Below are 18,422 nucleotides of genomic sequence, written 5' to 3'. Positions count from 1 at the left end.
AAAAATATCAGAAAAGTATCTTAGAAGAGGAGAGGAAAAACAATAAAATAGACAAACAAACAAACTTCAGCCATCCAAGGGGGAAAAAAGGGCAAGAGATAAGAGAGAAGAATGAGAAGGCAAGAGAATTTAAGAACAGAATGAAATTGAGGGAAAAAAGACTGGAAGACAAAGGAAATTAATGCCACTGATGTGGAAGTAATTCAAAGTCAAAACTACCCTTATAATTTTGTATTCTACACTTCAGTGCTGTTCAGGATGTCACTGCATTGAATACCTGGCTCCCTACCACAATAGAAACAATCACCCCAAATTATGAAAAACTTAAAGGATCAAATTTAAAGTAGAAAGAATGTTCATGCAATCCTCTAAATTTCATTGAAGTGTAAATCCATTTACCATTACTCCTACTTAAATACCATACTATATAAAATGGGACCATATGAGTGAGTTTAAAATCCAGGATGCAAAGATAGGGTAAAAGATTAATATATGTTTCCTAAATAGTCCACTATGTGCCTTATATTAAACAGCAAATGCCTGCCAGTGAACCAGAGCTCTGATGACATAGGAGGAAGCAGGGCACTGCAGGATCTTATAACCCCTAACTGCACAAACAGTGCCCTAAGGATGTTTCAGCAGGGTTAAAATATTAGTACAGTAATTGCTTTTGCAGATTTTTATCAATATGTTGGAAAGAGGAGTTTTTTTTTTTAGTCTGCCAAATATCCTAAAGCTATGGACCCCAGAGGAAACTGGGACTTTTTGGAAGGAAATGAGTTAAGTACCATGTCACATTGATGTACTTCTCATTGTGCAAAGGACAGGAGAATGTGGAAATACAGAAAGTATAATTATTCAATTTCAGGATAACTTTTGCTCAACTAAAAGCCAGATTGCCAAAAAGACCAGTTCCCATCTTATCTTACAGACAGGTGTGGCAGGATCTCAAAAACTGGTACATGGTGAAGAGGCTGCTTTTTAAGGGAAAATAGAGATAAGATACATAATTCAATGAATTACCATTGAACCACTGAAAACTGCCTAAAAATATGACAGCTGCAAGAAGAAAAAAAAAAGAACTGAAAGCAATTTGGCAAATACCTACCTAGAACTAATGAGGTACCAAGCACCGTTCTACGTGCTCTGTGAACAGCACTTTATTGAATACACTCAATAGCCTCAAGAGATAGATGCTCTTGTCTTCACTATTTTACAAAAGAGGAAACTGAGTTATAGAGAAGTTAAATAACTCACCCAAGGTCACACAACTAGTAAGTGGCAGAGCCGGGGTTCAAACCCAGGTGGCTGGCTCCACAGTGTGTCTGCTGAGCAACTACACTATACCCCTCCTCCCATGAGCCCAGTGGGAAGATGCCACCACGAACACACCTAGCGTAGGACAGAGTCCTGTCTAAATGGACATATTGCAAGATGCTACCTTTAAGCTCCAAGGGTCAGCTCCTCACCTTCTAATCCTGACTTGCACAAAGAAGATGGGGAACAGTCCTGAGGTCAAGAAAAGAATTTGTAACTTTTTCCAGATAGGAAACTCTGCGTGACCTGTTGTGCCATGGATGGGAATAGGATGCATGGAAAGGGAGATAACAACTGGGTAAAGTTTTTTTTCAGAAATGGAAGAGGAGACTTTTCATTACGAAGAGTTTTCTGGAATGAGATGGACTCACCATGATTTTTAATTCCTGCCAATGATGGTGGTTCTGGCCTAAAGGCCTTAGAGTTGAAGCAAAGCTACCTTCGCTCTTGGTTATTTGGGATTAAGTGCCGCCAGCCTGGGAAGTCAAAGAGAGAAATCACCACCGCAGAAGTAGCCACAGAGGTTACTGCAACTGCACTGCTAAAGCTCAGCTTCAACAACAGCATTTCAGCTGGTTTTCAGGAAGTTATCTAGTCTGGGGCAAGCACCGGCTTCTGTTCCCCCAGAGACTTACCTACAGTGGGGGCTTGTAAAGAGAAACGTTCTCAAACGGCGTGACTACTTACTCAGCTTGCAATAGGAATGCATTTTGTGAATGAATGAATGAATGAATGAATGAATACATGACCCCACACACAAATAAGAAACCAATCTGATGTAGATCCATAAGCTTTATATAAATCACAATGCTGCTGCACTCTTTGAGTGCGTGTGTGTGTGCACGTGCGTGCACTTGCACACATGTGTATCATATAGTCTCATTTGAGCCCCAAGGCAACCGGTAAAGGACAGTTTGATGCGGGTCAGGGAATTCTTTTTAACGGCTGAGGCAAAGAGGCCAGATTGGGTGGCTCTGATATCGTGAGATCAGAAGAGAAATGGACCCTCACAGCAGCTCAAGGATTTGTTTTTATAGTATGACCAACATCCAGAGGTGAGTGCACAGCACAGTGCAAATCCCAGACCAAGAGACAAACTAGGAAGAGATCTGGCTACTGTCAGAGGAAAGTGTCTCATAACCGGATGCAAGTCGTCCAACCTGCATTCCACTAAGTGAGGCCTGGCTATTGATTAAACAAAGCAGAGGTGTCTTTAGTGTTTCATTTGAGAGAAAACACTTTCGAATGCACTTATCTCACAGACGATGTTTCTGTATCAACATGCTTTTGGAATGGGCCGTCACTGACAAAACTGAAGTGCTTTTTTTCACCTTCACTGATTGGCCCCATCCTTCGGTCCTCCACATAGTCATCGCTGTGACGGCTGCTTTCTGTCTCTGGGATTTCTGAGTCCTCTCCTCTGAAGGAGTTCTAACTGCATCTCTTGAGCATGTGATAAGTTCAAGAGAACAAAGATGAAGCTGTAACTGTATAGATGCCTCAACATCTTTTTCTTTCTGCGTGCAATGTTTACATTCAAATGGCATCAAGTCAAGTTTCTGGCCATATACCTTTGTGGACTTGACTTCAAAGCAAACTTGAGAGAGACAGAGAGAGACAAAGAGAGAGAAAGAGAGAGGGAGAACCTATTCCCATCCTCAAAGCATTTATTTTGGTAAGACCATTCACATTCCCTTCTTGCCCCAAATGAAATGTATTTGTAATGTGTACAACACAAAGAGAGATTCAATTTCGACCATCTTTGATGTTCAAATCTGAGAGTAATGCTTTACTACTCCCCAAAGAGAGGAGCTATTTAACTTGTTCCTGAATTTGCTCTATGAGAGGCATTAATAGCCTGCCTTCCTCTCTCCAGGCATTTAAACTGCTGTCATCTTATTAAAAACAAGGCCAGTAGATTGCATTTTATTCTTCTCCAGTGAAGATTTTCACTCCTGTTGCCTGTTCACGCACCAGCTGAGGCGGCACGCAAACATCTTTCTTGCTAATTTAAACTGATCTACGACTGGGGACAGAAAGAAAGGTTACAATATTGCCTTTCAGGGATAACTTCTCCCCATTTTGAATCAAATAGGCATGAAAATGACTTTCTTCTGGTTTCAAATGACAATTTTTGAACGCTCATATTGAAGCTGTTTTTAAAAATAGAAGCTGGGGAAATAGGTTCTGCTGTTTGGTGCGAAAAAAAGAAAACCCAGCAAGCCAGTGAAAGTTTAATCTTAGTGTCAGCCCCAAATTAACACACAATGTCTATGTTAAAGAACTGAAGTGATCTTACGGGAGCTTCATGGCTGTGCGTACGGGAGACGGACACTTGTGGCTACAGACGAAAGTCCTGTGTGAGTGCAAAGCGTTCAGGCTCCGAAGGCAAACTTAGGAGCTGGGTGACCAAGAGCAAGTAGTGTCACCTCGCTGAACCTTACTTTCCTCAGAGGTAAAACACACAATAATTCCCAGAGTCGCTGCTGGAAGAACTCCAGGAGGTGACTGGTAGTTGTGTTGCACAGAGCAAGCACTTCGAAAGTTCCACTTTCTTGTTTTCCCTCTTCAGCATCTCTTAGGCCTTTAGTTTCCTACACTTAAGTCACACACGCACAGGTATGGTAGACATACACACAGACACACGCATACACAGAGACATATAAACATACACGTACAGACACGCAGACACACATGCAGACACACACAGACACAAAAAGATACACACACAGACACAGCCCAAGGGCCCCTGGACAGGAGAAGCCGCCGGAGCATTAGTTCAGCGGGCAAACGGCCACATGCCCGCTCATCCTTCAAAGGAGCCCCGTCTCGGCTGGGCCAACCATACGTAGTTTCGAGTCTCTCCAGCCAGTTCCATTGCCCTGAATTTTTCACCACCTTTCCTGCCCTCCCACACTCCTCACCTCCTTTGAGAACCACGCTCGAAGCTCACTTTCTCTGAAGGCACCCTTTCCCGATGGCCCTGCCCTCAGGTTCGCACGGAGATGAAGTTCCTGAAGCTCTGGCCAGCACAGTTCACCTGCACTGAGAGTTTCCTCTGCGGCCGCTCAGCGCCGTCCGCGCACCAGCCAGAATTCTCCGTTGGGTTTATTAACCTGCGCTTGTCATGATGCGATGTCGATTCCGTGAACATGCGCTTTCACCGCCTCGGGAATGAGGGCCTCGCTCCTTCACACGGCTGATTCTAGTGCTCGAGGAAACCCCTCTCCCGCCCCCAAAGTGCTTCACCCAGAGCCGGTAACAGACCCCCCCAGGACAGCGGTGCTCCCAGCTTCTTCCTGCTCGTCGGGGGCCGCCTCTGGGGAGACCCTGGCGGCTTCTGGTCCAGCCCTCTCCCCTTCCTCCCAAATCCTTCCACAAGAGCACCTAAAAGCTGCTGCTTTGTGATGCACCTTGATCTCTGCTGGGCATATTTTCCCTTTTTGTTCTTTTGTCTTTAAAGTGCCTTTGCTCTTCCTGCTTATTCTGTATAAATTTAGAAGTCCAGTTATGAAGTCCCATAGATATCTTTTTGGGATTTCACTTAGGATTGAGTTGCACTTAGAGTTTAACTTGGGGAGAACTGATATCTTTATAATACACCAACATTTGTTTAGATCTTCTTCCATGTTCTTCAGAAATGACTACTGTTTTTGCTATAAAGTTCTTAAACGTTTTCTTTGGGTTAATCCTTGGTACTTTTTGGTTTTGTTGCCCTTGTGAGTGGCCCTTCATTTCTTTTATGTTTGATATTGCTGGTCTAGAGGAAGGCAACTGAATTGGGCATAGTGATACAGGATTTGACATGAGTGAACTCTTAACAGTTTTAACTATTAAAAAAAGTGTTTATTCTTCCCTGTGGGAATTCCTTTGAACAAAAGGTTCTGCTGCTACTAAAAAACATGTTTGAAAACACATAATCTAGGGTACAGGGAAGACGGTGAAAAAATAGAGAGTTGCTATTCATTTGTGAGGCTTTTACAATCAAGATGTCCTGGAATTCATGTCACCTCACATTGCCTGAACCAGACTGATAAAGCAACAGGAGAGATGGCATCAGGATGTCACAGGAGCTAGTGGGAGGAAAATGAGGGAGCCAAACTGTCCCTTTCAGAAAGGCAGGGGAAATGCTCCCAGGACACTCCTCCAGTCAATCTGAATGAAAGTAACATAAATGTGTTGAATGGAAAGTGACAACAGCGGAGACTGGCTGTGATAAAGTGAAGTGAATTTACCATGGGGGAAATTTGCCCGTCATTCTAACAGCAAAGAAGGCAGGTATCACACTATGAGTACGGTATCACTTTCAGACATCTTATTACAGGATTCTGAAGATTTTGTCATGAAAACAGCCTCAAGAGAAACACATATCAGGCCTGGAGACCTGCTGTTCTAAACTGTCTCATGCCCTGTAGTTAAATAATCCTTCACTTCAATTACAGGCCCCCTAGGCAAGTACTATCCCTACTTTTGTGTTTCTAAGGTATCAAGTGTGCTTATTTGTTAAGTTTTGCTATTGATAATAAAATTGTTGTTATGATGAAAAAATGTAAATCAAAGTTTGAAATTCCACAAGGAAGGAGAAATTACTAGAATTGTGGAAGGGAATCCAAGAATCCATAAAAATTGAATAAGGAGCTTCTTCTTTTGTAGTTTTCTTCTCAAACACAACTTAATACCCAATTTCATGGTAGATGCTGTCTTAGAGGTGTTTGAATTTGTAAAATGAATGGTTAAAACAATAAACTCCTTACAATCTTGCAGTGATGGTAATTCTTTTTTTTAAATTTTTAAAAAAATTTATTTTATTTTATTTATTTTTTATTTTTGGCTGCGTTGGGTCTTTGTTGCTGTGCGTGGGTTTTTCTCTAGTTGCGGCGAGCGGGGGCTACTCTTTGTTGCAGTGAGTGGGCTTCTCACTGCAGTGGCTTCTCTTGTCGCAGAGCACGGGCTCTAGGCGCACGGCCTTCAGTGGTTGTGGCACAAGGGCTCAGTAGTTGTGGCTGGCAGGCTCTAGAGAGCAGGCTCAGTAGTTGTGGCACATGGGCTTAGTTGCTCCGCAGCATGTGGGATCTTCCCGGACCAGGGTTCGAACCTGTGTCCCCTGCATTGGCAGGCAGATTCTTAGCCACTGTGCCACCAAGGAAGCACGATGGTAATTCTTTGAACATGTAAAGTTAGGCCCATGAAATGCAACAAATGAAGGGATAAACAGTTTATCAAAGGGAAGAAAAGAAAAGGAAATAAAAGAAGAACAAAGGGTTTGGAAAGAAAAGAGAAAGAAGTGGACAGGAGAACTCATCAAGAAGGTGAGTGGCAGAGAGCAAACCTTTCCCACTGCAGCAATAACTCTAGAACTACAAGGAGATTCACTCATTCAATCATCCAACAAATATTGACCAAGTCAGTGCCATCCTAGAGGCTGGAGATACAGTGCTGGCCACAGCAGACATGATTGCTTCTCACTACTGCAGAGACAACCATCAACTGAACAGGACTTTGCTGGTCACAACCAAAGAGCCTTTTGACAGGGCATAGATTAAGACAATCTATGTGGCTAGAGACATATGTTCTCCAGCAGAAACATTATAAAAGCAGGCACTCATTCAATCTACTCAACAAATATGGATTGGGATCCATGTAAGCTGGGCCCTGGAGATAGAGGAGTGCCTTCCCTGTGTCCTGCCCTGTCAGAGATGTAAGGGTACAGACAGGCAGCAAACGACAAATAAATATATTCATGGCAGTTATGGAGAAATATATTGCAGGGCAAGAAAGGTCCAGAACTCTGCTTTATTATCATTGTTTTGATTCTGCTATTTTTCAAAGGCCGATTGAGTAAGATCTTTGTCATCAGGTGACATGTGAAGGCTGACCTGAAGGAAGGAACAGCAGAAGCCACTTGGACGTCTGGGAGAGGAGGGAACATGTGCAAAGGCTCTGAGGCAGGAGGCTGCTGGGAGTTTGCGAGGAGGAGCTGCCAGGTAGCCAGAGGAGTGGAGCACAGGGAGCGACACATGAGAGGAAGAAGGGAAGGGCTGAGAAAGAGGAGGAGAGCAGTGGAGGAGGGAAGAACAGGACGGAGAAGAAGGGAGGAAGGAAGGTCACAGTGGGCCTTAGGGTCACCACAAAATCTCGGGCTTTTACTGCTGGTGAGATGGTTTTGAGCAGAGATAGGGCATGATTTCACCTGTGTCTTAGGGGAACCAGGGTCCTTAGATGGCAAGTTTTGGGGCATGGTTTTTCCGGGGAAGGACTCAGGGCCACCGTATAAAAGTTGGACTCATGGGCCACCAGAGAATGCTTTAAAAGGAAGGAAGAAGGGGAACGCCACATCTCTTCTCTGTAAATCAGGAACTTGAGAAGACAGGATGAAGGTTATTAAGGACAGGAATAAGAAGGGACGTTTGACCTTCACTGGCATCTACCATGGAGTTCCCTGTTTGGGGAGGCAGAGTGCCAACTCCTGGTTCCTTTGTAGGTTGGGGTGGTCACATAGCCCTGTTCTGACCCATGTGACGTAAGTGGAAGTCTGCTTCTGGGAACACTAAGGGTTTTTCTTTGTTTGTTTGTTTTTGTTTTTGCTGCGCCATGCGGCATGCGGGATCTTAGTTCCCTGATCAAGGAAGGTTTTTCTGATTAAAAAAAAAAGACAGCCGGTGTCTTCTCCTTCCCAGAATACAGATATGAGGATGGTGGGGGAGGGGAGTAGCTTCCATCCTCTGGGGATGAGGATGAGAGAAACAGGCTCCAGATGAAAGAATGGAAAAACAGGAGACCAGGTCTCTCATGGCAAGGAGGAGCTATATTATTAGCCTTGAACTGCTTTTAATGGGCTTCTAGTTAAATAAGAGAAATAAAATCCTACAGAACTATTAAGGCCAAACTAAAGAGGCTATGTACTGTGATTCCAACTATATGATGTTCTGGAAAAGGCAAAACTATGGAGACAATAAAAGGATCAGTGGTTTGCAGGGGTGTGTGTGAGAGAGAGGGAGAGAAGGATGAATAGGCAGAGGACAGAGGTGTTTTAGGGCAGTGAAAATACTCTGTTTGATACTACAATGATGCATAAATGTCATCATACATTTGCCTAAACCCACAGAATGTACAACGCCAAGAGTGAACCCTAAGATAATCTATGGACTTTGGGTGATTATGATGTGTCAGTGTGGGTTCATGCTCAGCAAAAATGTACCACACTGGTGAGTGACGTTGATAATGGAGGAGGATATGCATGTGTGGGGCAGGAGGTATATGGGAAATCTCTGTATCTTCTTCTCAGTTTTATTGTAAACCTAAAACTGCTTTAGAAAAATAAAGTCTTAAAAAAAAACTATTAAATTAAGCCACTGTAGTTGGATTTTATTACATGACACTGAACACAATTTTAACTGAAAAGTCATTGCCAACAGTCACGGAGTGCTGATTATATGCTTTTTGGGTACTGTTGTACTGAATACTCACCATAAACTTCTGATGGTGGAACTATTATTATTCCTTTTTACAAATGAAGAAACCAAGGCCCTTTCAGGTTGGAAATACTACTCATAAACTTATGCTCGTGCTGCTATCATTATTCCATTTTAAAAGTGGAAACACTGAGGCCCGATGAGGTTGAGAAGCTTGTTCGAGGTCTCAGAGCTAGAGGCTGAGCCAGGATCTGAACGCTGAGAGTCTGACTCTTGGACCACATATGCACCACGGCCAAACCCTAAGCCTTGTCCTCACAGCAACCTCTCCATTTCATCACCCAGTCACTGAGTTCTCCCGGAATTACAGAGTTGGCTATGGGCTTCCTTCTGCTGTGTAGGACAGTACCCATGTCATCCTGGATGGTGAGATCAGTGGTAATTCCATGCACTTAAGCAAAAGCGAATGAGAGCAAGGTGCACTTGTGGATTCACGAGTGTGGCTGCAACTCAAGGTGTGGGGGAAGGGAGGGGGGAAGCAAAGGCCAGGCCAGGCCTTGCCGCAGAGGCCTCTGTAGGGGAAATCCACGTCTTACAACATGAATGTATAATTGGTCCAGGGATAGGTCAGAGCTCCTGGTATTTAGGCTGGCGTCTACATTAGAAGAAAAAGGGACACTGAGCTGGGCACGAGGTTACACAAGGAGACAGAGCAGCACAAGAACTACAAGAATGGACTAAGTCAGGCAGCCATAGGTTCAAATTCTGGCTCTGCCATTTACTTCCTGTGTCACCTGGTGAGGCAAGACACAGCCTCTTTACATTTCAGTGTCCTTCTTTGACTGACCAAATAGGGCTAGTGTAAGGATTAAATGGGATGGTTTATGTAGAGCACTCAGCATAGTGCCTGTCTTATAGTAAGCACTCTGCAAATACTATCATTATTATTATTATTAGGCAAATTAATAACAGCTACTTCTCACTCCAAAAGCGCTACACCCAGCATCCTTGTTTTAGGTTCATAAAGATGTACACTTGGGTAAATATAATGGCTTGTTTAGAGAAATGTTAAAACCAACATGGGACACCGGATTTTTTAGAAAGATCAATTCAGACAGTCATACTGTGATCTCAAAGATCAACAGTGCTACTTCTCCAGGGCTTTCTTATAAAAGAAACAAAATCTTTATTCCAACCATTTCTATGAGCCTTAAGCAGATTCCTTCTTTTCATCAACAATGTCCTGTTCAGAATTCTGTGGCCATGGAAAGGCACAGTTCGGTCTTGTTTGGACTAAATCTTCACCCAAGGCAAGCTGACGATGGCTTTGTCCCTTCCACACAGTGTAGTGTGCTCAGAGCCCACCAATGCACCACGGACAGACGAACCTCTCAGTGATGTGTGTCCCTGAAACAGATTAGGTTAGATGAAAGGTGGTTTCACGTTCTCTGCTATCTTCCCATCGAGAGGCGGAGTCTCCTCCTCCCCGTCTTGAGTCTGGGCTGGCCTTTGTGATGGCTTGATTAGTAGAATACAGTAGAAGTGACTTCCTGGGACTTCCCAGGCTAGGTCATGGGAAGCTTTGCTGCCACGGCCTGGGCCTCCTGGAAGGTTTGCTCTTGGAGTCCTCAGCCACCGTGTAAGAATGCCAAGCATGGGGGCTTCCCTGGCGGCGCAATGGTTGAGAATCTGCCTGCCAACGCAGGGGACACGGGTTCGGGCCCTGATCTGGGAAGATCCCACATGCTGCGGAGCAACTGGGCCCGTGAGCCACAATTACTGAGCCTGCGCGTCTGGAGCCTGTGTTCCGCAACAAGAGAGGCCACGATAGTGAGAGGCTCGCGCACCGCGATGAAGAGTGGCCCCCGCTTGCCACAACTAGAGAAAGCCCTCGCACAGAGTCAGTCAACACAGCCATAAATAAATAAATAAATAAATTAAAAAAAAAAAAAAGAATGCCAAGCATGTGGAAAGGCCCTGAGACAACCTGGAGAGTCAGGGGGCCCAGCCGAGCCTGGCCTTCCAGCTGTGCCTTCAAAGGTGCCAGACGTGTAAGCGAGGCCCCTTTGGACCTTCTAACCTGCAGGTCTCCTAGCTGAATAACATCAAATGACCTCTGTTGATACCACATGGAACAGAAGAATCACCCCGCTGATCCCTGAATCACCCAAATTCCTGATCCATGAAATCACGACCAGGAATAATATGGGGGTGGTTTTAAGTCACTAAGTCTTGGGTGCTTTGTTACATATCAATAGATAACAAACACTGCCGGATCTCGTGGCTCGGGCTCAGAGGCCCAACTGACTGACTACCAATTAAAGCTTTTAGTAAGGGCTCCATCACTGGATTGACACCAGAATGGCACAGATGAGAAAAAGGGCTTTTTTTTTTAGTAGTTCAGTTTAGTTTTCTGCTGTAACAAATATTTCAGCACCCTCCTCCTCCAGCAACAGGGAAACAATAGGGCCAAGAGTGCCCAAGGCCAATACAAGCAAACAATTAGGCCCCCATAATAAGGTGGCAATCAGTGTAGTGTAGGAATCAGTGCCCTGGGGAAGGGCATTGACTGTCTTTCCATAGGTCATCTGTCCTAGGTGATGTTGAAAACTTCCCTTTATGAACACTGTCTGCCATGTGGTGCCAGTGCACGACTCAGCAAGGCAGACGCCAGGAACCACCATTAGTATAACAGAGAAGCCACTGCAGTGTTCATGCGGTCAGCTTGGTGATGTAACCAGCATGCCCTATATTGTTAAAAGGTGACAGTTTGGCATGCGATGTGTGAACTCAAGTGATTAGATGCAAACTAAAAGAGAGATGACTATTTCTGAGAGCTTGGAATGTTCTTGGAATGGAAAATGATTGTGAATTTTTTTGGGGGAAAAATACCAGAGCAATCTGCTTTCTTGGCCGCGTGCTATGGAGCAATTTTAAAGCATTGAAGTACTTTCCATGTTTTCTAATCACTCAAGTCCAGAACTGATTATGGCTCTCAGCATTCTCCCAGATTCACACCACTGGAGCACTCCACGTCTTTCGGGGAGAGGTTTCACCTTGAAAGCAGACGTCCAGATTCGGAAGGCACATCTTGGTACAGCAGGAACAAACATTTTAACAGCAGCACAGCCCTACAAGGGCCAGGTGTTTCGGAAAATCACTGATGGCCCAACTCCGAGACAACTCAGATTCACTCTCTCTTATCTCACAGAATATAACCTCCCCACCAAACAGAAAAACAAAAACAAGCCCTACCAGAAACTGAACTCCCTCAAACAAAAACCACAGAAATTTAGATTGTTGAGACCTGTGGGCAATGACACACACACACACACACACACAGAGTTGTATATGCATAGATCATCTCTGGAATGAGCCCCAAGAAATTGGTAGCTGTGGTTTCCTCTGGGAGAATTGGGGGACTGGAGAAAATTGGGAGGTTGTTGGAGGAGGAAGACTTATTTTTTCCGCATAACCTTTTGAATGTTTTAAATTAAAACATTCATATGCTGCATTATTTTTCAAAATAATGGAACAGAGTAATTCCAAACCTGTATATGGTGTCTACGATCTGCTAGGCAATGTGTTCAATGCTTAATGTATATTCACTCCTTTAGTCCTTATAACAACCTTATGATGTAGACATCATTATATATCATCCTGATTTTTACAGATGAGGAAACTGAGGTACAGAGAGGTTAAGTAACTTATCGAAGGTCACACAGCTAATAAATGCAGAGCTGGAATTTGAATCCAGAGAGTCTGGCTCTGGAGTCTGTCCTCAATTACTACATAACGTGCCTTGCCAGAAATAAATATACCCAGTTGCCTGCCTGCTCATAATCAAGTTGGGGCAGATAAGATAGTTCATTTCTTCTCTCACCTGACTCTTTTGGGTGATGGGTAGAGAAGATGGTGGCTCAAAATAACCAAGATACAATCTTAAACCTATGGGGCTTTAGAGGGCTTTGAAATTGTGTGACTATCAGAGCAAAAGCATGACTTTGGCCAAGTTGCTTAATTCTTCTAAGGCTTAACAGCTACCATGTGCCAGGTAGACTGCTAGGCCTTGGGGACAACTAGTAAATAAACAGAATCCCTGCTCTCTAGAAATTTACCATGTCCTGGGGGAGACAGGCAGTGAACAAATAACCACACAAATTGTAATGTGGGCAAAAAGGAAAAATTAAAGGGTGTATTGAGAGAGGATGATTGATTGGGGCCCTGATTTATACTGGATGGTCAGGAGGTGTCATTTACACAGAGGACTGAAGAACGGGCAGGAATAAAGCTTGGAAAAGTGGAAGAAAATGGGAGAAAGAAAAGTATTCTGGGTGGGGGGAACAGCCTATGCAAAGACCCTGAGGCAGGAAAGAAGTATCTGTTTTACGACAGAAGGCCTCTGTCTGGCTAAAGCAAAGTGAGTCAATGTGAGTTTGGAGAAAGAGACAGATCATGCAGACCATGGCAAGTATTTCACAATTTTCCTAAGAGCCACGAGAAGCCACCGTAGGGTAATAGGAGCGACATAATTTGATTTACTTTTTAAGAAGATTACTTGGGCTGCTGTGTGGAAAATATGTAAAGAAAGAGGCAACGGAAGAAGTGGAAGACCAGCTAAGAAGTGATGAAGATGGCTTGGAATAAAGAGCTGGCAGAGAGAGAAGGAGACACATTTGAGATCTACTTCGGTGGTACCCTATTTTATGAAATTAGAATAATAATGTTAGCTATGAAGTGTTATTATAAAGCAAAGATTCACAGGTGTGAAAATACTTTGTCAATTATAAAGTACTAGACAAAGGTAACTATTACTGTAGGTGAAAGAACCAAGTACTAGAGAGGCTCTAAGTTGCCCAAAGTCACACAAATGCTTCGTGGCTGGGCGGAGGTTGGCCTGCGATCCCCTCACTCTCTGAGATCATTTTTCTGGGGGTGACCCTGGTGGGGAGGAAAAGAAGGCTAGTGGCCAGGGCTAATTTCCTTGTCATGTGGACCTCTGGTAAAGAGAGTAATGATATTTAGGATGTTCCCGGCAAAGGATTACCTGAGTAAACAGAACCCAGGATCTATGAAAGAAGGCTCTTTGGAAAATATCACATCAGCTACGTAACTCTCTGGGGTATAACGCGGAAATGTTTTATAACTGAAATGCTCCACAGTGAGAGGTGAGCCCGTGATCCTCACTTATTATTCTGGGTGAAGGTGCGTGTCCAATGAGGGGAGACAGGACCTGGGGAGCCGCTCTTGAGGTCCCAGAGTTTTCTTGACTGCCTCTGAATCTCCTGATGGCCTGAACCCTTGAAATTATTTAGCCAAGCTTTATATTGGTTAAGAGCTCTGATTTATGTGGGGATAATTTGTCAGTGGCAGAGACCTGTTTCCCAGGCTATTCGTCTCTGTGTAACATCAGGCCTTACTGTAAGGTCCAGGGATGAAGGGAGAACAGAAGACTTGGTTATATTTGAACCCTTTGCTAGTAGCTTAACTCTGATATTTATTTGACACATCAGATATCTGCTTCCTTGAAAAATTAATTTTTTAGGAAACTTATGCAATTCAAGAAACAAGATGTACCTGGCTTCCTTGTGAATAAGTAAAACTGGAAGAACACAATACTGAATTCTTCGTGATGGTTTATATAATGTCCCTAGGAGGTGAACCAGGCCTCTTCAGTCTGATCCTAAGCAGTTATCTTAGAGAGCGCTCTTTGGGTGCTTAGAAGCTCACCTCCCATCTTCCAATTGCCAAAGAATAGGTACAACATCAGTGCTCTGCAGTGAACATCATTTCCCAAACTAATCACAGCCCTCCTAAGTCATGGAGTTCTTGTCTCCTCTTTTTCTTTTTTAAAGATGTACAATTTTTCAATTTTTCTTCACATATAACTTCATTTCGAAACTTAGGAGGATGATGAAAGAGAACTGTTACTCTAGCTGGAAGGGAGAGAAACCTCTCTTGTCTTCTCCACCTCGTGACAAACTGTATTTATGCTGGAGGCATCAAAAGACAGAATCAGCAAACGGACTTCCGCTCCTGCTCCTGGTGAAAAATCTCTGATCATGAGCTGGGCGGTTGCAGATAAGCACGCAGAAGGGCCAGGGCTGCCTCTGGCAGAGGTTAACACGCGGACGTCAGCTGGTTTGTGACGGAAGCGTAAACATATTTTATGAAGAGAGGACTTTTCACATCCTCTCCCCACCCCCCAAGCGAAAGCCTGATGTTTACCTTCAGCGAGCGGGTCGAGGGTGTGTATCATGAGCTGGAAGATGCTGTTCCTCATGAGACTGTTGTGGAGGGAGGCGGAACTTCCACCCCGCTGCAGACGCGGCTTTGCCTGAGCAGAGAGACCAAAGAGGCCGTTAGTGCTCAGAAATGCAAGGCAAGTCCTCACCTGGTCTGTCAGAGGCTCGCACACAACTGAACCAAAGATTTTCAGCGTACGTTCCTTCAAAGTCTCCTGAAGGAATGGCATTCTCACATCCTTTCCTACCAAAGGGATTAACTGCTATCATCTTTTGAGAACTTATTATATGCTAGTCAACGTGCCATAGCCTTCACCTCCATTCTCTAACTGAACCCTATGAACTAGATACCATTATTGTTCCCTTTAGACAGATGAGGAAATTTAGTCTCAGAGAAGCGAAATGAGGTGTTCGGGTCACACAGATAAAAAATGGAGGATAGAGGAATGGGCTGCAGGTCTGCTTCACTCAAAATCTGTTCTCTGAACCAGTGGGTGGTCTCTAAGATGTTTGGATTGTGCATCCTATCAGTAAAATTTTTGAGTGTGTATATATGCATCTATCTATATCTGTATCTATATCCATATGTATCTCTATCTATATCCAGACACATACTAAAATATTGGCATATATATCATAAAACATTTGCAAAAGTAGAAATAATGAAGAGTAACAAAGAAAGCAAACAATAGAGGTGCTAATATTTCCCCCTTGCTCCGCAAAGGGACATCCTGCACACATTCCGGGGTACCTCATCTCCACGATGGGAACCACAGCTCTCATCCATGAAGCCTTACAGTCTATGTTAAGTGAGATTTGAAGAGAGAGAATCTCCTATTATGAATCCACAGAGAACCTTCCTGGCTCCAAAGAGTCCTTTACATTACAGGGTTTTGCAAAATATTCCATTACACTCCAGATCCACAAGGGGGTTTCCCAAGAAAAGTCCCACAAGAGACTCCATGACCAAATATATTTGGACATTGCTACATCCTAGACCAACTCACCTTTAGAGTTTTAAGATACACATTAGACCACTAAGTCTAACACTAAAGAAATCTGGTTAACTTGATTAACTTGGACAGTGTTTCCGAACTATTGCCCATTCGTCCCTTGTTTTATAGAATACTTATTGAAACTGAGCCACGTGTTTGGAGACAAACAGGAAACCCAGAGTAAGCTTGAAGTATGGGTAAAATGTCAGTGTGAGATACATGGAGAAATCTGAATTTTTTAGAGTGATTTTATTATAATTGATATTCTATTAGAAATAATATTTCCAACTCTACAGGGTTTGGAGAAGAATCAGAGGGGATTACTGGTGTCTCCTTGGTGAACCAGATCATGATTCACAAAGGAAGAGACTGGCTCTGCACCCCTAGCCCAGTACTGGATCAGGCATATCCTATGGGCTCTCAATGCATGTCGGAAGTCTCTGCTTTGAGCATCACAGGAGGAAGAATGGGGTCATATGTATCTTCATTACTAGTCTTTTCAGCCTCAAAAATCTGGAACATTTTTTAATGCATTGTGTTATTTGATTCAGAAGATTAAGGCTCAAAAAATTTTAGCGGCAAGGTTAAAAGATTTGAATAGAGTTGAAATGTAATCACTGTTTGATGGCTGAACAAAAACTGATGGTCATTTCCTTGCCATGCTGCACAATACAAAATGTGACATGTTAATTGGACAGGAACTGGAAAATATCTTGTAGATAATTTTTGGATCTTTGTTGTTAATAATTTGTCATAATCACTGTTACTATGGTCCTTATTTTGGGAAACCGAAAGAACTCTCTTGTGGAAATCTTCATTAGCCTAGGATTATGTCTACAGAACTTAAAGCAGTCTTCGGGGCGTTATGTATATATTGAATATATAGATCTCATGCAGCATTTCTTTTGATGGAACCAAAAGAAACTTCCAACCAAAAAAATAGGTGCATGCAGATACACAAATAGATACCAAGCATTAGATCCCTCGCTGTCCCCAAATAACTGCTCAACATCCCTTGGAATGTAATTTGGAAATATCTCACTCTTTCAACTTTTCCATGCCAAGTGAAAGAGAGAACTCAAACTTTTTGAAAGCCAGTCCCAGAAATAATTTGTCATTGAATGTAAGAATTCAGTTGACACTAATTATAGGACAGAGCGTACACACACCAGCAGATTAAACCCTTTAAGTATTCCAAGAGAGAGGATGTTGAGCACAATAGCCCCTTCCGCCCACCCCTGCCCTCACACTCTCCACAGGCACATGAACAGGTACAGGCAAGGCCACTGCTTCCTACCGGTAGAGCCTGTTCATCCTTGTCACTGGCTGCAGATGACTGCGTAAGAGGAAAAGGCAGAAACAGAAGACACAGAAATAACTAAACACATAAAGGTTTTACATTTAATCACAAGCATCAGTATAGGGAAAGATTTGGTTCTTTCTGCTCCTGGGAAGGACTATGCCAACGCAGGGGGTCAAGAGTGTATATTTCCAGCTAATATATCATGGTTTATTTAGGCATATGGTACTTTCGCTTGAAAGATCAAAGCTGAATGGCCAACTTAAATGTCCAGTAACAGAGGGCAGTTAAATCAATTGTGGTCCAGCCATCCAGTGGAATGTCACGTGGGCACTACAATGAATGAGCTAAGTACACATGTGTTGACAAGGAAGAATATCTAAGATATATCGTTAAGTGAAAAAAATTTAAAAGCCTTATTTATTACCTCATTTTATAAAAGAAAATAAATTAATAATACTGCAGTATATGTAAAGAAAAAGGTTCTGCAAGAATCAATAGTGGTTATTCTTATTAGTGGTCATTATTTGGGGCTGGGATTACAAGGACCTGTCATATTCCATGTCTTTCGGAGGGAACTGACATTCACCGTCTCAAGTGTGATGAATAAAATAAAAGCCTGAAGACGTTAAGTCTTTGAAGTAAAGACTAAGATCATCACACATGGAATCCAGATAATCACCTTCTTTCCTGCCCCACCACTTCAAATTTTCCATTCTAAAAAAGGAAATATCTGTCACACTGAGAAAAGTTGACTAAAACACAAGGGCACGTGAGGGCCAGTCATCTGTTGGGAGAGAACACAACTCAGACAAGGGACACTGGTGCTCTTCTAACATGTCCCAACTGGACGGCTTTGCTTCCCCTGCTTAATATGAACACCCCCTCTTCAACAGAACCAGGCACTGTCCTGTGATCTTTCCAAGGGTATGCAGGTGCCTTGGGAACTTCCTCGTGATCAGACCACCGCCTCTGTCACTTCACCTCAACTACGGGTGCATACAGCAAGAAGAAACTGGTTCTCCAATTAGCGTCTTTGCTAACCTGTGTCTTCAGGACTAATCACACACTCGGAGAAGAGAAGACGAGGGCAGAGCTGTTTTAAAATCTTCATGGGCCCTGGGCTCTCTTTTTTTAGTCCTACCACACATGT

At 43.4% G+C, this 18,422-nt stretch overlaps 1 protein-coding gene across 3 annotated transcripts in view; it reads right to left on the bottom strand.

The window, feature by feature from the left end:
• Positions 1-18,422, bottom strand: part of SLC24A2 (solute carrier family 24 member 2) — a 248,656-nt gene that overhangs the window by 79,168 nt on the left and 151,066 nt on the right. For 2 of the 3 annotated variants that reach the window (XM_036855857.1, XM_036855859.1), the window contains exons 3-4: positions 17,267-17,305; positions 14,958-15,066 (exon numbers count right to left, since the gene is read on the bottom strand). In XM_036855857.1, coding sequence (XP_036711752.1) covers positions 14,958-15,066; positions 17,267-17,305 — 148 coding nt within the window. The remainder of the gene's footprint in view (positions 1-14,957; positions 15,067-17,266; positions 17,306-18,422) is intronic. The other variant, XM_036855858.1, reaches the window with a different exon arrangement.

The sequence above is a fragment of the Balaenoptera musculus genome, chromosome 6 (assembly GCF_009873245.2).
Source record: "Balaenoptera musculus isolate JJ_BM4_2016_0621 chromosome 6, mBalMus1.pri.v3, whole genome shotgun sequence".
In the NCBI taxonomy this organism is placed as follows: domain Eukaryota; kingdom Metazoa; phylum Chordata; class Mammalia; order Artiodactyla; family Balaenopteridae; genus Balaenoptera; species Balaenoptera musculus.
This window is presented reverse-complemented; position numbering and strand designations above follow the sequence as displayed.